General features: G+C 37.6%; 1 protein-coding gene across 1 annotated transcript in view; it reads left to right on the top strand.

Moving 5' to 3' along the window:
- pex5la (peroxisomal biogenesis factor 5-like a) overlaps positions 1–20,461 on the top strand; it is a 133,176-nt gene that overhangs the window by 57,291 nt on the left and 55,424 nt on the right. Inside the window, exons 3-7 of the mRNA XM_047374970.1 lie at positions 6,383–6,494; positions 15,391–15,600; positions 16,298–16,418; positions 18,700–18,793; positions 19,060–19,089. Coding sequence (XP_047230926.1) covers positions 6,383–6,494; positions 15,391–15,600; positions 16,298–16,418; positions 18,700–18,793; positions 19,060–19,089 — 567 coding nt within the window. The remainder of the gene's footprint in view (positions 1–6,382; positions 6,495–15,390; positions 15,601–16,297; positions 16,419–18,699; positions 18,794–19,059; positions 19,090–20,461) is intronic.

Here is a 20,461-nt window from a genome sequence, read left to right as displayed (position 1 = left end):
GTTATTAAAACAGATTTGTCTGTGTTCTGTATTGGACACACAAACGTATACTCCAGATGTTAATTTTCAGAGCTACTCAATGAACAAACTGTACAGTGCACTTATAAACTCCATCAAGTTTCATTAACCTTATGGCATGGTGCAGATTATTCTGTCCTTCATAATTAAACCTCATGCACCTTGAGCAAAATTTAACTTGTGTGCAGCCAAAAGAGCAGGTACTGAAATGGTGTGTTGTGGCTTATCCATCTTTAGGGGACAAAGCTAATCTTCACCTCTGGAATATGAAGCATTGGCTGGCAAATTGATTACATTTACAACTGGACCATGTTGGGGCTTCTGAGTGCAGATAATGAAGTGAATACGACCCATCCTGCTGCTGCTGCACTGACAAACCAACAAACTTGTGCATCACAGCCAAAGAAAGTAGCATTTTCATGGTTTGGAGGGTGGTAAAAGCACAAATAATAGTTAAGCAATAACTGTAGGGACACATTCATTAAGTATATGGGAAGAAACTTGTGCCATCAGAAACTGAATTTAAATTGCTCTGACTGAATTTGTATTTGTGTAATTTGAAAATAAATGTATTGGTTGGAAAATTAATTTCACTAAACTGAATTTTATGGTTTGAAACTGAATTCATTTGCTTTTAAAATGTATTTTGTTGTATTAAAAATTCAGTTCGACTACTTTCACTCTCAGGTCTGTAATTCAATTTCAGTTCCAAAATTCAGCTTTTGTGTCGCACATCCGGGTCCTTGAGGATAGCCACAGATTAATCAAACACAGATTCATCGATTTATGTTTCACATCAGGTTAAACTTCCTTTATGGCATGTTGAGCTGGAGCAGTGCAGCATACATGAGCTTGTCGGATGTCAATGACCAGGTCAAATGAGCATCTATAAGAAGCGTCATGTAAACAAATGATGGTCGAACAGTAACACTTATGCTACCTGCAGCTGTTAGCTAAACATGCCAGATTAGCATAGTGTGCCGCCGGTGTTACGTCGGTGTGCGTTTCTCTTGCCCTTACCTAACTTACGTAACTTCTGCTGCCTAGCAACCGTGTTAGGGTGAAGCGCAGAGCTGTGAAGCCGAACAAATGGAGTCTGAAGTTTAATAACGCTGTCTCTACTGTAAATGACTGCATGGTTTTTATTTACCCTTTCACATATTGCTGATGGCTTATAATGCTGTTTTGTTTTAAATTGTTTTATGATCTTGTTCATTATTTAGCCATTTAAAATGTGTAATATTTTTTGTGTTCATAGATATAAAAACATTAAAATTAGATTTCATCTGACTGAATTATATCTGTCTAACTTCCACCCATTGGAGAAACCCAGCGGGATTTTGAAAACAAAGTGTTAGCTGTTCTCTCGGGGTTTAGCGCACCTCAACCACACGGTCAGCTGACAGCTGGCGAGGTGAGCCGGCTGCTGGGGCAACGGACAAACACATTGGCGCATTTGTGCAATTAAGCGATATCTTGATAAACTGATATACTGATAATTTAGGTTTACACAACTACATTCTCATCTCAAAACATTGTAAAAGTTCCGTTGTTTCACAGAATGGGCAATATATCCAATTTTATTCACAACTTTTCTCTCTCCTCTGGCCTTTGTTACTTCCGTTTGAACAATCTACTTCGACCCGCAAGGATCATGGGACAGGGTGGGCCACGGAGGATACACCAGACCCATCCTTCATATCTGGGGATAAGAAGGACGCATTTGTTGGAACCTTGTAGATTGGACAGCATTCGTCACCTCATTCAGGACGTTATTGGACTACAAATGCGTCCTTCAAAGGATGCAGTCCTGAATTTGGACACAGCAACAGTGAATGGCATCCGTGAATCAGTAAATCTGTGTTTGATTAATCTGTGGCTTCAAAGACCTGGATGTGTGACACAAAAAACTGAATTTTGGAACTGAAATTGAATTTCAGACCTGAAAGTGAAAGTAATCAAACTGAATTTTCAATACAAAGCAAAGCAATTTTCAAAGCAAACAAATTCAGTTTTAAACCATTATATTCAGTTTCAGTTTAGTGAAATTCATTTTCAAACCAAAGCATTTAATTTCAAATTACACAAATACAAATTCAAGTTCAGTTTCTGATGGCACAAGTTTCTTCCCACATTGTATTCATTCTGTGGTTCTCATAAGGCCACTATAACTGCAAATGTATGTAAAGTTTAGTAGTCTGGTCATGTCTCTCCAGTGACAGGTCTTTATAGGGAAAGAAAGATTTTATTCAATTTGCAATACAGTGTTTGCTTTGGTTGACATAAATACAGTACTTTGAGAAAGTATTCACAGCCCCTGAGCTTTTTTACATGTTCTCACTATACAATCATAAACTTTAATGTATTTTTTTGGAATTTAATGTGATAGCCCGAAACAAAGCAGTGTACAATTGTGAAGTGAACAGAAAAGCATTCGTGGTTCTTAATAACCAATTATGTTCTCAATGACCTAAAATGGGTTTGTATTCTTCACTCCTGACTCAATACTTTGTAGAACCCATTTTGACTGCACTCACAGCTGCAAGTCTTTTGAGCTACAGGGGTTGGACAATGAAACTGAAACACCTGTCATTTTCGTGTGGGAGGTTTCATGGCTAAATTGGACCAGCCTGGTAGCCAGTCTTCATTGATTGAACATTGCACCAATAAGAGCAGAGTGTGAAGGTTCAATTAGCAGGGTAAGAGCACAGTTTTGCTCAAAATATTGAAATGCACACAACATTATGGATGACATACCAGAGTTCAAAAGAGGACAAATTGTTGGTGCACGTCTTGCTGGCGCATCTGTGACCAAGACAGCAAGTCTTTGTGATGTATCAAGAGCCACGGTATCCAGGGTAATGTCAGCATACCACCAAGAAGGACGAACCACATCCAACAGGATTAACTGTGGACGCAAGAGGAAGCTGTCTGAAACGGATGTTCGGGTGCTAACCCGGATTGTATCCAAAAAACATAAAACCACGGCTGCCCAAATCACGGCAGAATTAAATGTGCACCTCAACTCTCCTGTTTCCACCAGAACTGTCCGTCGGGAGCTCCACAGGGTCAATATACATGTCCAGGCTGCTATAGCCAAACCTTTGGTCACTCATGCCAATGCCAAACGTCGGTTTCAATGGTGCAAGGAGCGCAAATCTTGGGCTGTGGACAATGTGAAACATGTATTGTTCTCTGATGAGTCCACCTTTACTGTTTTCCCCACATCCAGGAGAGTTACGGTGTGGAGAAGCCCCAAAGAAGCGTGCCACCCAGACTGTTGCATGCCCAGAGTGAAGCATGGGGGTGGATCAGTGATGGTTTGGGCTGCCATATCATGGCATTCCCTTGGCCCAATACTTGTGCTAGATGGGCGGGTCACTGCCAAGGACTACCGAACCATTCTTGAGAACCATGTGCATCCAATGGTTCAAACATTGTATCCTGAAGGCGGTGCCGTGTATCAGGATGACAATGCACCAATACACACAGCAAGACTGGTGAAAGATTGGTTTGATGAACATGAAGGTGAAGTTGAACATCTCCCATGGCCTGCAAGGTCACCAGATCTAAATATTATTGAGCCACTTTGGGGTGTTTTGGAGGAGCGAGTCAGGAAACATTTTCCTCCACCAGTATCACGTAGTGACCTGGCCACTATCCTGCAAGAAGAATGGCTTAAAATCCCTCTGACCACTGTGCAGGACTTGTATATGTCATTCCCAAGACGAATTGATGCTGTATTGGCCGCAAAAGGAGGCCCTACACCATACTAATAAATTATTGTGGTGTAAAACCAGGTGTTTCAGTTTCATTGTCCAACCCCTGTATGTCTCAAACCACTTTGTATTTCTGAAGACTTAATATTTGTAATTTTATGTCAAAATAGCTGAAGTCAGATTCAATGGATACCATATGTGAACTGCAATTTTTAACTCTTGCTACTATGTCATGTTTAGCTACCACCATCATTCACAGATGTGCAATGTATGTTAGCTTATCACCACAGAAAGTGTTGTTACGGTATGTAGGACAAAAATTTTAACTTTGGTCTCTTCTGATCAGAACATCTTTACAGTGTTCCATAAGCTGTCCAAAACCTTGGAATATTGTTTTATGACCTAATCCTGCTTTACATTTTTCTCCATGATGCTGTTTGTTCACTAATGTTTACTTACAAATCTCCAAGGCCTTCAAAGAACAAATGTGTTTAAAATGACATTGAATCACACATAGGTGGGCTCTGTTTATGAATTGGGTGACTTTTGTGGCACTGCATTGGCACTGCATTTCTTTAGGGGCTTAATATAAATAAACGCCACACTTTTCTGATTTTCACTTGCAAAGTGCAAAATGAAAAAAACTTGCAAGTTTGAAAACCATTTATCATTGTCCATCCCATTCACATTAATGTGCAGCCATGAGTCGGTCATAACATAAATCTCAATAAAACACACACAAGTTTTGGCTGTAGCCAGACGAAATGTATGTATGTAATTCACCATATCTCTAACATCCATCTGCTGTGTGTAGTCAAGATCAGTTTTCATGCATGAAATAAAAAAGATTATTTAAAACAATAAGCTTCTGAGGCATCTAAAACACAGAGGTTTTCACCCCCTTGGCTTTTCACCTATTTTGTTACATTCCGACCTGCAATATGATTTTTAATCTTATTTTATGTAAAGGGTCTGCACAAAATAGTCTAAATTGCTGAAGTGGAATGAGAAGTTCTAAAAAGTTCTTGTGCAACCAATTACCATAAAAAAATCACAATTAGAATAAACCCACCTTTTCTGAAAGGCCCCTGAGGCTGCAATACCACTAAGCAAGAGCCATCACACCATGAAGACCAAGAAACCTTCCAAACAAGTCAGGGACAACGTTGTTGAGAAGTACAAGTCAGGGTGAGGTTATAAAAAAATACCCAAATCTTTGATGTTGCCCTGAGTACCATCAAATCCATCATCTTCAAATAGAAAGCACATGATACCACAACAAACCTGCCAAGAGAAGGCCGCCCACCAAAACTCACAGACCAGGCTAGGAGGGCCTTAATCACAGAGAGGCAGTACAGAGACCAAAGGTAAACCTGAAGGAGTTGCAGAGTTCCACCGAAGAGACTAGAGTATCTGTCCATGGGACCACAATTAGCCATACAGTCCATAGAGCTGGGCTTTATGGAAGAGCGTTCAGAAAAAAACCAATTACTAAGTGGTAAAAAAATAAGAAGGCACACACTGAGTTTGCCAAAAGGCACGTGGGCAACTCCCCACATGTATGGAGGAAGGTGTTCTGGTCAGATGAGACTAAAACTTGAATTTTTCAGCCACTGAAGAAAGCGCAATGTCTGCCACAAACTCAACACATCCTACCACCCCCAAACACACATTCTCCACAGTGAAACACGTTGTGGCAACATTATGCTGAAGGGAATATTGTTCAGCAGCAGGGACTGAGAAACTGGTCTGAGTTGAGGGAAAGATGGATAGTGCTAAAAACATGGATATTCTTGAGCAAAACCTATGTCAGTCTGACTGTGAATTAAGGCTAGGATGGAGGGTCACCTTCCAGCAGGACAATGACCCGAAGCATGCTGCTAAAGCAACACTCAAGTGATTTCAAGGGAAATATTTAAATGTGTTGGAATGGCCTAATCAAAGTCCAGACCTTAATCCAACTGAGAATCTGTGGTTAGACTTGAAGATTGCTGTTCACAAGTAAAAACCATCCAACATGAAGGAGATGGAGCATAGACATAGATCACTGAGTCAAGATGTGGCAAGCTCATGGAGACTTATCCAAGCCACTTGCAGCTGTAATTGCCGCAAAAGGTGGCTCTACTAACTACTGACATTAAGGGGGATGGACATGCTAGTTTTCTGTTATTATTTGTTTGCTTCACAGCAAAGAAAAATACATCTTCCAATTTGTAGGCATGTTCTATAAATGAAATGGTGCAAACTCTCAAACAATCCATTTTAGTTCCAGGTTTTGAGGCAACAAAATCTGAAAAATGCCAAGGTGTTGAATACTTTTGCAAGTCCCTGCACTTAGATAACACAGTACATTGTACCATCAAGATCAGTATCAATACTGAAAAAACGTTTTTTTTTAAAGTGATATTGCTCTGCAAAAAAATGCAAAAGCAATTGTACCCCCTCCCACAACACAGTAATTTTGTAAATGACTACTTCTTTTGTGATGCAGGGATTTGTCGTTTAAGTGTAACTGCTGTCATGTGAATCTTGTTCAAAGAGCAGAACTTCATGTCATGTTAGCAAAGCTGCAAAGGATTTAATGGGAGTTTCACAGAAACATGCCAAATGAAAGCCTGAATTGTCTCATCCATTTGTCCCTACAGCTGGTGAGCGAGCAACAAGAGAGTCGGCCGCTATTAAGCCCTTCCATCGATGATTTCCTCTGCGAGACCAAATGTGATGGGATTTCCCGCCCGGTGACTTCCAACACAGCCGGTAGAGCTCTTTTTCTTTCACTGTGTTCAATTACTGATAACATATAACACATGAGGGACTTTACTGATAAGGTGGCAGCTGCTTTCAGCCGATATATTTTTATCAACTCTGAGATTTGTTTTTTATCTGTTTGGATGTTAAAATGTGTGTTTGAACACCCACATGGTTACTGGTATACCTTATAAAAAACATATTTTCACATGAGGTTTATATGCAACAAAAGAACAAGGCTCTTCGGTCACCAAATTAGTTTGTGTTGCAGCCAATAATGGATTTGTGCACTATTCAAATGGGATTATCAATGACAATACAATGCCAGCTCTAACTGTCTTCCTGGCTCATATTTTTAATCAAATTAGTTTATGTAGGCTCCCATATTACTATGGTTTTCTCTGTGTAACATGCTAATAAAAGATGCCACTAAAGAGGTCATAAACTCCTGATGCTAGCCTGAAAATAGTCCGTATTTGTTAGATGTGACATTTAGACCAAATGTGAAAAATGATTTAAAACGTGACATTGGGCCTGAATTTGATACATTAAAAAATATATATTAATTATTTTTCTGTCTACAACAGCCTGATTTTTTGGCATTGTTTTAATTTAAGTGCATATGAATACTGTACAAATTAAAATATCTACTCTTAAAAAGAGTAGAAATCTATAAGGGGGCGAATTATTTTTTTCACACCACTGTAGTTACAAATACTGCAAGATCAACTGATCAAGAAGTCCTACCATCTGCAAAATGATAATTTGCAGAACCAGTTTGCACAGTTGACATGTGTCATGTCTAAACTGGCCACTGACTAATGTTGATTCAGCTGAGAAAAATATGGCAGGACATTTTGGGAACCCATCAGCCTTCTGCCTCAGAGCCTCCTGGTGCTTCTGCTCTCATTGGCGTGTACTAAACAGAAGAATCAAATTCAAAGAAAAAGATCAAGATAAAGATCAAGTCCGTCTTTTTTAGTAGACATGAAAAGCCTAAAATACAGTCGATCTGAAAATAATATAACACAATACAGATTAGATTTCTGATTTTCATAATAAAGGGTTTAATTATGAAATTTTCCAAAACTAAATGACAATTGACCAAGATTTATCAAGTAATAAATGCCAGAGGATAATCACAAACACAAGTACTCCCAGTCACATGAGACCTTCACTACCGAGCCCTTTGTGCTTTGTGTAGTTCAAATTGATAACTATTTTTGTCCAGGTATAAGATAAATAAATCTTTATTGTCATTGTACCAACATACAATCAGCAGTAGTTTAATTGGTCTACTGACCTGCGTGAGGTGCTTTGAGAAATACTGGACATTTTAAAAGGGCATAGTTTTATACAATGGTTTCCCTTTCTTTTTCAAATTCAGTAATACCATAGTAGTCCACAGATGACAGGTAGAGATAGCACTGTTTCTAAAAAGCCTTATACACATGAATTACACTACATGGTCTTGTTGTCTTTCTCATAAATAGATTTTATTTACTTAAGACAATTCTGGTTTTAGTGATCCATTAAAGTGCTTTAGATTATAGGTCTCATTCATCATCTTACAAACAGATTGGTTTCAGTGGAATCAGTGGGGGATGAATGTAAGGTCTTTCCTTAGAACATTGTCAATCACTGATAGAACCAGCTAGACTCACTTTAACCAAGTCCCTTAACACCATGTGACACATTTACATGTTGTTTGCCTAGTGGTAAGTTTGACACACCTTAAAACAAATTATGGTTCAGGGAGATTTGTCTCAAAGTCAAAAGAACCGTCTGTCAGAGACTTTCTAGTGAAGAAGAATAAATGTATTCTTAGTCCTCATAGCGACACCAACAATTAAAACAATTGCAAGACAATGTGAATTTTACACAGAATTTTAACCTAAATATCTTAAAAAAGAAAACATAATTATTTGTCATTTGTAGGCTGATTAGATAGAGGGCAAAAAAGCTGCAAAAATACTTTCTCTAGAACTTAAACCAACTACTAAATGGTGTTTCTGATTGAAGAAACTGAAGCTTCTTCAATATTCACAAGCAGCTGCCTCATTGCCTTTGATCCATAACCTGTCCTATCAGGAAAGACAAGCACTTTACAAATGGTTTCTAAATGATCTAACATTTCTAATGAGGCATTAGAAAGGTGCTGTGCTTAGTGGGGCAATGTCTGCTACAAGAAGTACCTACTTTTTGACTATTAAATCACTTAAGAATATTCAAGTAGATAATAGATAAAATTAAGAACCATAACTTACCCCAATATAGACTCATTAACCAGCTGGCTGTTCTTACCAGAAGCAGAAATTAAAGATAAAGTACTCTGTATAAACTGTGGCATTTTGTATTTGATTAAAAAAAACAATTTAATCAGCACTTTCCCCTTAATCAAATTTAGTTTAAGATTTAACCCACTTCTCTTCTATATTCAGGTTCTGCATGTCACAGCAGTCAATACCTTCTATTTAACCATCAGCTGTTTGTGCATCCATGTTTTGATATCTGAATTTAACAAACCAGAAATTTTATATTGCACCCGTAACCAAATTACTGAATTTAGTTCAAACTAATTGTTACAGTTTTAAAACAGAAAAGTAACAAAACTACTTAAAAGTAGGCCTGCACAATATCAGAACAATATATAATTGCAATACTTTTGCTAAAAATGTACCGTATTGATTACAATAAACCAAAAAATAGCGGCACTTTTCTTTTTTACCATTAAACATTGTCCCCACCACTCCTAATGAGTTTCAGTATCTCAGCCACTAAAGATATGCATGAAGGCATTTAGGGCAGTAGGAGTCCATCAAACGTAAATACGTAATGAATATACAGAGTGTGATAGCCTGATACAAAATCCTACCAAATATTGTGTCCAAGCAGCCCTTTCAAACTGTAAATTACTATTTTGCAATGTTTTTATTTCGGGTTTGCAGAAATAAGAGAGGATGCTGAAATGAATTGTTTGCTACTTCTCTTTTCCTTTTCCTTTAAGTCTTAACATATAAATTTGTCAACACATTTAACTGTTTTTTCCTGTCAACATTTTGAACAGTTTTCTGCTTTTTTGTGTGGGTTTTGCAGTAGTCTGTCCCACACTGTTTTTCCTATTTCTGTTGATTGCTGTTATGGATTTGCTGCTGCTGGTTAACTCTCAGCTAACTCTTGTCAGTTGGCTTCATGTTGATGTACTCCACACTATGGCTGCTGGAATACAAACATTTCATTCCATAATGTGCTCCCATCTTAAAGCTGTTTGGACTCCTACGCAGACCTGGATATATCTACAGAGGCTCACAGAGAAACTTTGTTTGCACCCAGCCAGCTGACTCTGATTTCATTCCTTCTATCTGGTCCACCAATCGCAGCGTCGCACATCAAACATGTCTTCAGAGTGCAGATACTGCGGAGTCTAATAAGATGGCATACTTTGCGAGACCGCTGCTCACTGAGTGGAAAGGAAAACTAGGAGCGGATTGCTCCGACCTCTTTATGGAAACTCCACTTCGTTAAGCATTAACATTCGATATCTTGTGAAACTGTACTTAAACGTGCTCTTTGGTATCTAGCACAAAGACACATTCAACACTTATGGCCAATGATCAAGTTTGGACACTTCCTAATCCTGTAGAAGCATCGCCTTAAATTGAAGCAGGTAAATAATTGCTTTATTTCAGGGATTTTCTAATATAGCTGGCCCCATCCAAGTTTGTCATTGGCGTGCTTTATGGACACAATTGAAGTAATTAATTGAATCTATAGAAGCTGAAATGTTGAAGCAAGCTCACATGCTCTGAGTCAACCATTTTTGCTCACAATCAAACCACCAAACTGTAAACTGGCAGCTGAACACAGCATTTATCCAGCTTCATCAAGAAATATACTAACATTTATGACATCATGAGCAGCTTGCACCCTTTTTGAAAACACTGAAAACAGTATAGACAACTACCCTCCTGAGTCTGCCTCCTTTCATTTGTAATTATGCACATCATCTTAAAAGCACAAAGCTTGAAAGGCAAGCACATTCTCTAATTACACATAGATTTCAGTCAGCAAATGCTTTCTGGTTGGTTGTCATGAAACAGCAACTTGCCAATTATTCAGACATGTACCTGCAGTTATGAACTCAGGCCCTACAAAACATACAGTCACAATCTGGGGATAAAAAAAAACACTTCAATTATCACCAGTACACTCATCCAGATTTTACAGAGGTATTACTTTATTAGTTTTTTATTTTTATCCAGCTGTAAAAAACAGGAGAAGGGATATGGAATATTTTACTTTTTATAAATAAATTACAAAAACAAATTTGGCTCATTTTAAATTAAAGTGGCATTAGCATTCATCTGGAAGCAGCAGCCTTCAGGTGCTTTTAACACAGTTTGAGTTGTCAATGAGCAGGAAAGCTGTCCTCAGTATAAGAATGGCAAATTGCCTTTTTAAAATGAATAACTGTAAGAGCAATTTGACACATTTGTGAGTGGTTTGTAACACTGAAAAACATTATAAAACAAATGTTGAATATACAATAAATCAAACCACAATCACAATAAAGCTGATAAATAAGAATGAAATCACCTCACTGAAGGCTCTGTCTTTCTTTCTCCCTGTCTTTTCTTTCTTATAGGACCATATGAAAGCTCCTTGAAAATCTGTCTTCTCTTTTCTTGCCCAACACATTAAACTGAAATACACTGCTCAAAAAAATAAAGGGAACACTCAAATAACACATCCTAGATCTGAATGAATGAAATATTCTCATTGAATACTTTGTTCTGTACAAAGGTGAATGTGCTGACAACAAAATCACACAAAAATCATCAATGGAAATCAAATTTATTAACCAATGGAGGCCTGGATTTGGAGTCACACACAAAATTAAAGTGGAAAAACACACTACAGGCTGATCCAACTTTGATGTAATGTCCTTAAAACAAGTCATAATGAGGCTCAGTATTGTGTGTGGCCTCCATGTGCCTGTATGACCTCCCTACAACGCCTGGGCATGCTCCTGATGAGACGGCAGATGGTCTCCTGAGGGATCTCCTCCCAGACCTGGACTAAAGCATCCACCAACTCCTGGACAGTCTGTGGTGCAACGTGACGTTCGGTTGCACCATTTCTTTGGAGGGCCGCACGGCCATCCCACACCATTACTGACCCACTACCAAACCGGTCATGCTGAAGGATGTTGCAAGCCGCAGATCACTCTCCACGGTGTCTCCAGACTCTGTCACGTCTGTCACATGTGCTCAGTGTGAACCTGCTTTCATCTGTGAAGAGCACAGGGTGCCAGTGGCGAATTTGCCAATCCGGACGTTCTCTGGCAAATGCCAAGCGTCCTGCACGGTGTTGGGCTGTGAGCACAACCCCCATTTGTGGACGTTGGGCCCTCATACCATCCTCATGGAGTCGGTTTCAAACCGTTTGTGCAGACACACGCACATTTGTGGCCTGCTGGAGGTCATTTTGCAGGGCTCTGGCAGTGCTCCTCCTGTTCCTCCTTACACAAAGGAGGAGGTAGCGGTCCTGCTGCTGGGTTGTTGCGGCATCCTCCACATCTCCTGGTGTACTGGCCTGTCTCCTGGTAGAGCCTCCAGGCTCTGGACACTACTCTGACAGACACAGCAAACCTTCTTGCCACAGCTCGCATTGATGTGCCATCCTGGATGAACTGCACTACCTGAGCCACTTGTGTGTGTTGTAGAGTCCGTCTCATGCTACCACTCCTTTATTGAGTGTGTCTTGCTAATTGCCAAAGATTTCCCCCTGTTGTCTATTCCATTTGCAAAACAGCATGTGAAATTGATTGTCAATCAGTGTTGCTTCCTAAGTGGACAGTTTGATTTCACAGAAGTTTGATTTACTTGGAGTTATATTGTGTTGTTTAAGAGTTCCCTTTAAAAAAAAAGCAAAAAGAGTTCCCTAAAAAAAGCAGCAGATTGTTTTTGTGCCCTGGCTGGCAACTAAAGCTCAATGCAGCACAATTACTGAATTCGGTTGGTTGCTAATTGCTAGGAGAAAGTTCTAACTACAATATAAAAAGTTGGATGCGATAACACAAGAATGAGAAAATAAGAAATTTAAGACAAAGCTGCAAAGTTAAGTTAAACTAAACAGATTTTAGAACTAGCATATCATCATTTGAGTCTGGTTTCACTGAATAATTAAAAAAGGGAATACATATTACTACCTATTAAACTACTAATCCACAGTAAATGAGTTACTGTATATTAATGTTCCTTAATTTGACATGAAAGAGCAAACAAACCTCCTCAAGATGCTCGCTTAAACACAAAAATGTGGTTTGTGAAACAAAAAGTGAAACAAAAAGTCTCCAACTAGTTTGTTACACAAAGCCGGTGCTATTAGAGTTCTTGCATTAGTTAATATACTTTTAGTTTGTTGGTTTGTCTTGTTTTAAATCTTCCTCCTTGTAGTTTATAGCCTAAAGACGTTTTTAATAGAAATATCAACTTCTGAAATTAGCTAGGTTACCGAAATAAATGAACTTTTCAACAATATTCAAATTTATTGATTGGGTCTGTATTTATACACATAAGTTAAGTGACATCCCATTCTTAATCCATAAAGTTCAGTATGACGTTAGTCCATCCTTTGCAGCTATAACAGCTTCAAAACATCTGGGAAGGCTGTCCACAAGGGTTAGGAACGTGTTCATGGGACTTTTTGACCATTCTACCAGAAGCACATTTGTGAGGTCCTAGACTGATGTTGGACGAGAAGGCCTGGCTCTCAGTCTCCGCTCTGATTCAGCCCAAAGGTGTTCTATCATGTTGAAGTGAGGATTCTGTGCAGACCAGTCAAGCTCATCCACACCAAACTCTCTCATCCATGTTTATGGACCTGTCAGGATGTGACATTTTGGACTTTGTGTTTTGTTTTGTTTACTGTTAACTAGAGGTTTCTTGTTTATGGTTTTGTATTCGTGTTTTCTGTTTTTCCTACAGTTCTAGTTTTCTTCTGCCTCCCAGTGTGTTCTCCTCTCACCCTTTGTTCCCTTGGCATTGCTTTCCTGTTCTTAGAATGGTTTCATTATTATTATTATTATTAGTTCTCCGGTCCCCCTTAGCCTTGTTCCTCTAGTTTATCTTTGTTCTCTAGTTCCTCCTTTATAGGTTAGCTTTAGTTATTGTTTACTTTTATTCTAGTCCTCGTTTCCTCTGCTTCATCCTCAGTTTGGTTCAGTCAGTGTTTGTTTAGGTTTGTTTACTTTTTAGTCAGGGTTCCGTTTTGGTTCCTATTTTGTTAAGTGTTTAGGCCTTAGGTTGTTGTGTTCCCTCAAATTTCTCAGTTTCCTTTAGTTCATGTTTATTCTAGATTCTTATGTTTTATTTATCTTTGTTTATAGTTTTGTTTTAGGTCTGCTCATTGTCTTGTTAATTACTTGTATTAGGTTCACCTGTTCCCTCTGCCTTCCTGCCTCCTTGCCTCACCTGTTCTTAGTTCCTTTGATTACATGCCTTTGTTCTCTCTCTGCATATTAGTTGGTTTGTTTCATTATGTTTTGTGGGTTCCTTGCATTACAACTCCTCTACCCTCGTCCATGCCAAGTGTTTCTATGTTCCTGCAGAGTCGGGTTTGGTTAGCGTTTGGATCTCGACCCTGGTCAGTACCTGTGTGTTTTTGTTATGTCTGTGAACTTGAATAAAGCCCTGGATCTTTCACAATGCTGCTACCAAGCTCTTGTCTGCGCTTTGGTCCAACCCAAAACCACTCCGTGACAGGACCTCATGTTGGAAGAGGAAGGAGTCATCTGCCAACTGTTCCCATAAAAGTTGGGAGCATGGCAATATCCAAAGTCTCTTGTTCTGCTGACGCAAGTTCCTTTGACTAAGGAGTCAAGACCAGCTTCTGAAAAACAACCCCACAGCATTATTCCCACTCCACCAAACTTTACATTTGGCACAATACAGTCAGACAAGTACCGTTCTCCTGGCAACCACCAAATCCAGACTAGTCCATCAGATTGCCAGATAGAGAAGTGCCTCAACTGCTCTAGAGTCCAGTTGCAGCATGCTTTACACCACTACATCCTACGTTTTGCATTGCACTTGGTGATATATGGCTTGGATGCAGCTGGTCCACCATGGAAACCCATTCCATGAAGCTCTCTACGCACCGTTGCTGACCTAATCTGATGACCACGTTAAGGGTGGACGTCTGTAGCAACTGACTCTGCAGAAAGTAGTCGACCCATGGACATCAGCATCTGCTGCCCCCGCTCCGTAGGTTTACATGGCCTACCACTTTATGGCTGAGTTGTTCTTATAATACCACTGAGCAAGGAAATTTCACGACTGGACTCGTTGCACAGGTGGCATCCTAACACAGTACCATAACAGAATTCACTGAGCTCCTGAGAGTGACCCATTCTTTCACAAATGTTTGTAGAAACAATCTGCATGTCTAGGGGCTTGATTTAATACACATGAATATGGAAGTGATTGGAACACCGGATTAAAATTTTTTGGATGGGTGAGCGAATACTTTTGGCAATATAGATTATATTTATAGATTCAGTGTAATTCTTTGCATTGTATTTTTTTTTCTAACTCATTAAGTGTGGAGTTCTGTATGTTTACTTGTTTTTTTTTCCATGTACTAGTAATCTGGCTATGCGTAGGGCTATTATAACCCCAAAGGGGTTTATTTCCTCACCATCAGATTTTGTGATTTGATGTTGATCTCAAATGTACAAATTAAATTAAATTAAAAAGTCTATATGCTATGAGGTATAATTTATTTTGTGAAGACCAGTTGCTTTGAATGAACATTACAAAAGTCAACACTAAAAGTTTGATTTGCAGCTAGCATGCAGTTTGTCAGTGTTACAACCCTAACCTCTCGGGGTTTTATTTTACAGTTCTTTCTTCAACACTGGACCTTTTAGATCTCAGTGAACCAGGAGAGAGGAGGAACAACAAGGACAAGAAAAGTATTTTGGTGTCCCGAGGTGACGACCAAAAGAACAGCTCACACAAGAAAAAGACAGATGAGACAGAGCTGATTCAGGTGGAAGTTGAACAGACAGGACCAAGCATACGAAACCCAGAAAGGGCATCACTCGATTCAGGTAGAGACAGTCAACAAAGCTACGTTTTTTTCACTGTTTCTCAGAATTTGAGGAAATCACTCAACACTCAATGAACCAGTAGCTATTTCAAATTAAAAATATTCAGAAACAGCGTCTAACTACATGGATCTCTTTTTATTTACCTGATCTATTCAATCAAGGCAGAATATGAAAGAAAATACTCCACCCTGATTATGCTGACGTCACCCCTATGCTCTAAAGGCACAAAAACGTCACAAACCTGTTACTTCAGTTCTCCCACATTCCCTCCACAGCAATAATTTCCATTATTCTCCTGCCTTAAACATGCGAAGGATAGGCCACAGAAGGGCTAAACCAATTTAAAATAATGACAGCTATCATCTCCAAAGGCATTTCCAGGAAACGGCCAATTACTTTTGCATTTGGATTCTGAAAAGGTGAAAGGGATAAGTAATAACGCTCGGCAAGTCAAAATGAGTGGCATGGACATTGATTTAGGTCCTGAAGCTTTTTATGATGAAAACGCTATAATAAAATCAGCCCCTTCTTTCGTTTGTGAAACTTCAGTGGCAATTAAGACTGATCAGACTTATGAGATAATTGGTTATTTTGTTGGTTTACTGGAAAATGTGATGTTCTTCACTATCATCAAAATATGATTGTTTTTTGATGCAGTCATTAGTCTTATGATTTAATATTTCAATGATTTCCCTAGTTACCATTGGATCATTGGATAAATGGGAAGAACTTAATCCCAACACTGAGAGGAATGGCAACAGAAAATGGAAGCTGGAGAGACGCCGTCCTTCCAAAAATTCATCCAATGAGTTTTTGTGGTAGGTCCTAACCTTTTTGTTCTGACTACCTATTTTAAAATAACTAAAATTATCCTCTAACATATTGTAACACCTTCTTAGTAATCTATACTTCACATCATTTATTATATGTGGAGGGAACTAATCCCAACCATGTAATTACTGCTTCTGTTTTTACATCCATACCCATAACTGCTCCCTTGTCAGCTGAAAAGTATCGGTTATGTCACCATACTGAGAAAGCTTTAAGCAGCAAATGATGTGGCTTTTGTTTGAGACATCCTTCCTCTGTTCATAATAGAGTGGACCCTCAGACTCTGCTCATGAAGTGACCCAACACCATCTGCACCATACAGATAAAATGCCAATCACACTAAGACTAATTTGTACATGTATTTTATATGTATATTTATTTTATATATATATATATATATATATATATATATATATATATATATATATATATATATATATATATATATATATATATATATTTTATATGAACTTTCTGGAATAAAATCATTAGAACCATAAAACTGCTTTGCTGTGCACATAATAACAACAAAACATATTGACTATCCTAGATCACATAACAATCCCTTTTTCTTCAGGTTCACTATAATATAGTTTCCATTATTGCATTGCAAAAATTACTGTAGCAGTATCATTTCTCTATATTTTGCAAACAGTTGAGCATTGAGCATTGTTAGGATGAAGGCATTTATGTTCATATTCTGGTTCAAAATTACAGAGGAATTTAATCCGTAGTTAGAAGTTATTGAATATGTTTTCTTAATGACAAAACGTTTATTCAATCCTTGTTGCTGTAAAACATTAAAAGGAAACCAAACATAAGCCATCATTAAACCGTTTTAGCAGTTTGAGTGAAAATAGTTTCATAGTTTCATATATTTTAAATTTGTTTACATCATAGAAAATGTAGCAACTTTAGACCTTTAACTTGACATGAGAATTTGACCAGCTATAAACCTATTTAAGCTTCTTAACTTTCCTCACTACAAAGCACAAAAAAATATAATAACTGCTGACGTTCAATATCAGTATTACATTCTTTCTAGAGGGTTCAAGAGAATGCAGAATCCAGAGAGCTTTACCTGTAACTTTAAAGATTTAACTTCACTATGTTGCCAAAAGTATTTGGGTCATACAACCACATCAATGAATTCTGGTGTTCAAATTACTTCCATGGCTGCAGATGTATCAAGTTTGGTGTGGAGAAACTTGACTGACCTGCAGTCCTGGCCTCAACCTTCTTCAACACCTTTGGGATGAATTACAGCAGAGGCTGCTAATCTGGTTTTTTCATCTATGAACGCACTCCTAAACCTTGTGGAAGATGTTCACAGAATAGTTAAAGTTGCTATTGCTGGCAACAGTGGATCCATCAACAAACTGGACCTTATAGACTTAGAATAGGATATCAGTTCATGTACATGTAAAAGTAGACAGACAAAGGCTTTAGCAATATAGTGTATATTTCTAGTTAGAAAAAGTAGGACGATTTCCTTTTGCTGTACCTCAAACTTTTACATATGTCCAGGGTAGAGTGCAGTATTATCTGAAACCATAACAGTTTAAATTTGCACCTCCAAAGCTCAGTTACTTGCATGCACATAACCACCATAATAGTTTAGCAGACTGTCCAATACAACAGCTATGACTGCCATATGCATGAAAATTTGATCACTAAACTTCATCACATAATTACTCATTTTCCATTAATATTATCATCTAATATGATTAAAGTGTTTATATCCAATATTATTTCCTTAATCAATGTTTATTTCTGAGATTTAATTACCCATTGATAAGATAATTTAGAAAAATAACATGCTAGATACATGTATTTGAAAAGGTATATTTATGTAATTTGGTCTTTATTATGATCTTTCATGGGATGCACATTTAACATGAAAGGTTAGAATTACTAAGATGTACATTTTCTGTAACTGGATGCTATTTTCAAAATTTGACTTGAAAATATATTGAAAATAATAAATAATAAATATCTTAAAAATCATAAGAAAAACACTTATGTATGTTGACAGCTGCTAATGTATTTCCAAACACATTTGAACCTACATGGAAACAGCCCAAAGACAAAAGCTTTGTTTGTACCCTTAATTTTAAATATTAAATTGTTTCCCCTTAAACCATTAAAATAGTCACATCAGAAGCATGATTTGAAATGATCAGATATGTGTCAAGTAAAAATAATTAAATAAAATAAGTATTAATATACTGAATTGCAGCTCATGCTGATGTTGCTTTTCTTATTTAGGTCTTTAGACGGTAAAATCCAATCTGACTCTTCAAATAAGAACATGTTGGAAGCAAACTCCAAAGCAGAACCAGAATCAGCCCTTTCAACCCAGGTAAGTATTACAGTATTCCAATAATACAGCAGAAGGTAGTACTGATAGACAATGTCACAACTGTGTGCTCTATATATGCAATTTAAATCCTGTTCATCTGGAAAAGTTTAACATATCCAGTCATCATTTCAAATATTAATGAGTTCAATAAATTCAGTAACAACTGTACAATGTCTTAATATTTAAGTTTGTGTCTAATGAGTCGCCGTGTTCTGTCATTGGTTGCCCATCATTTTGTCCTAACACCTATAATTCTTCCATTTCAGCTCAACAGACAGTATATTAGTGGAAGACATGTAAGCCTCCCTATGTATCCTTTCAACAACAAAAGACTTGTACATTTGCACCACTACAACATCACACCCCTTAATGAGGATCCTAAATATTTGAAGGAATCCAGATGCACTGTTAGTGTAGAGTTTTCGTTTGTGGTACTATTATGTCATTGATGCCTCTTTCTATGTCCACATAAGGGGTCTTGTTTCCAGACTCCATTATTAGATTAATAGCTTATGAATTATTTAGTTGTCTTATTTCAAGCCCATTAGTGCTGATCCTACTAAGCAAGGATATATCACCTTTTCAGCTCTTTCATGAATAATAGATTTTAGAGTAAAAATAGGAGCTCCTTGTAGAAGGAGGTTTATTGACAAACAAACAAAAAAAATGTTTCACTTAGGAATTACATGACAATTCCCAAGTGAAACTGTGGCTCACATACTGTAGAGATTAGGTTTACTTTCCTGTCTAGTTAGTGACCACACACACCACCTCTTCACATACACAAAAACACACAGAAAGAGCATGCATGCAAAGAGGAACATGTCTTGCATGAAATTTTGTTTTTCTCAACTAACAACAAATGTGTCGCTCTATCATTTCAGCTTAAGGAAAAATCCACCCTAATCCATCCAGTCATGATAAAAGATAAATAAAAATACTCTAATTTCAGAGCATTGTGCATCTTATTTGGTATATAGAGGGTATTTCTGGAGTTCTGTTTTTTCAAACACTTTTAATTTGACTTAATCTTTTTTATCATTAATAAAATAGTAAAATCTCTCTTGTTTGATTTTATACACTTGAGAATTAAATAATTGCATAACCTAGCAGAGACCAGATCAATTACACACTATAACCCTAGAAATGACACGGGTTGTACTTTCTTTTACTGTAATAAAGAGCAGGAAAGACAGGTGAAGACACTGTAATAGTAGACCATAGTCAATAAAGTAATAGCCTCAACTACACTTTGGAGCTTCCATGATTGAATTTATGATTTGTTCCACAAGGGTACAATGTTGCTAACAGGCAGCATTCACTCAAGAAACCCTTTTTAAAATGTTCTTTTTATAAAGGTTTTGTATTTAAAATGGTGAACACTGTGTGCACCATGCTAGAAAATAAGCTTATTTTAGCTACAGTAATGAATCGGATTTTGAACTTCAAAGCCAATGCTGTTTTTTACTCTACTTTGCTACTTTGCAATTTGTATATTATTTATTTTACTAAAGAAAGAAACAAAATGAAGAAATCACTTTAAATCTAGGAGAAACAAGCAGATGCAAAATATGATCACACAACACATAAAAGAGATGAAAGCAGCTTGAAAGCAGCTTGATTCAAAACAACCTGCATTCAATATGTTATTTTTTTGCATTAATGTGA

The sequence above is a fragment of the Girardinichthys multiradiatus genome, chromosome 9, assembly GCF_021462225.1.
Source record: "Girardinichthys multiradiatus isolate DD_20200921_A chromosome 9, DD_fGirMul_XY1, whole genome shotgun sequence".
Taxonomy (NCBI): Eukaryota; Metazoa; Chordata; class Actinopteri; order Cyprinodontiformes; family Goodeidae; genus Girardinichthys; species Girardinichthys multiradiatus.
Note: the sequence above shows the minus strand (reverse complement) of the source record. Positions and strands in the feature narration are given on the sequence as shown.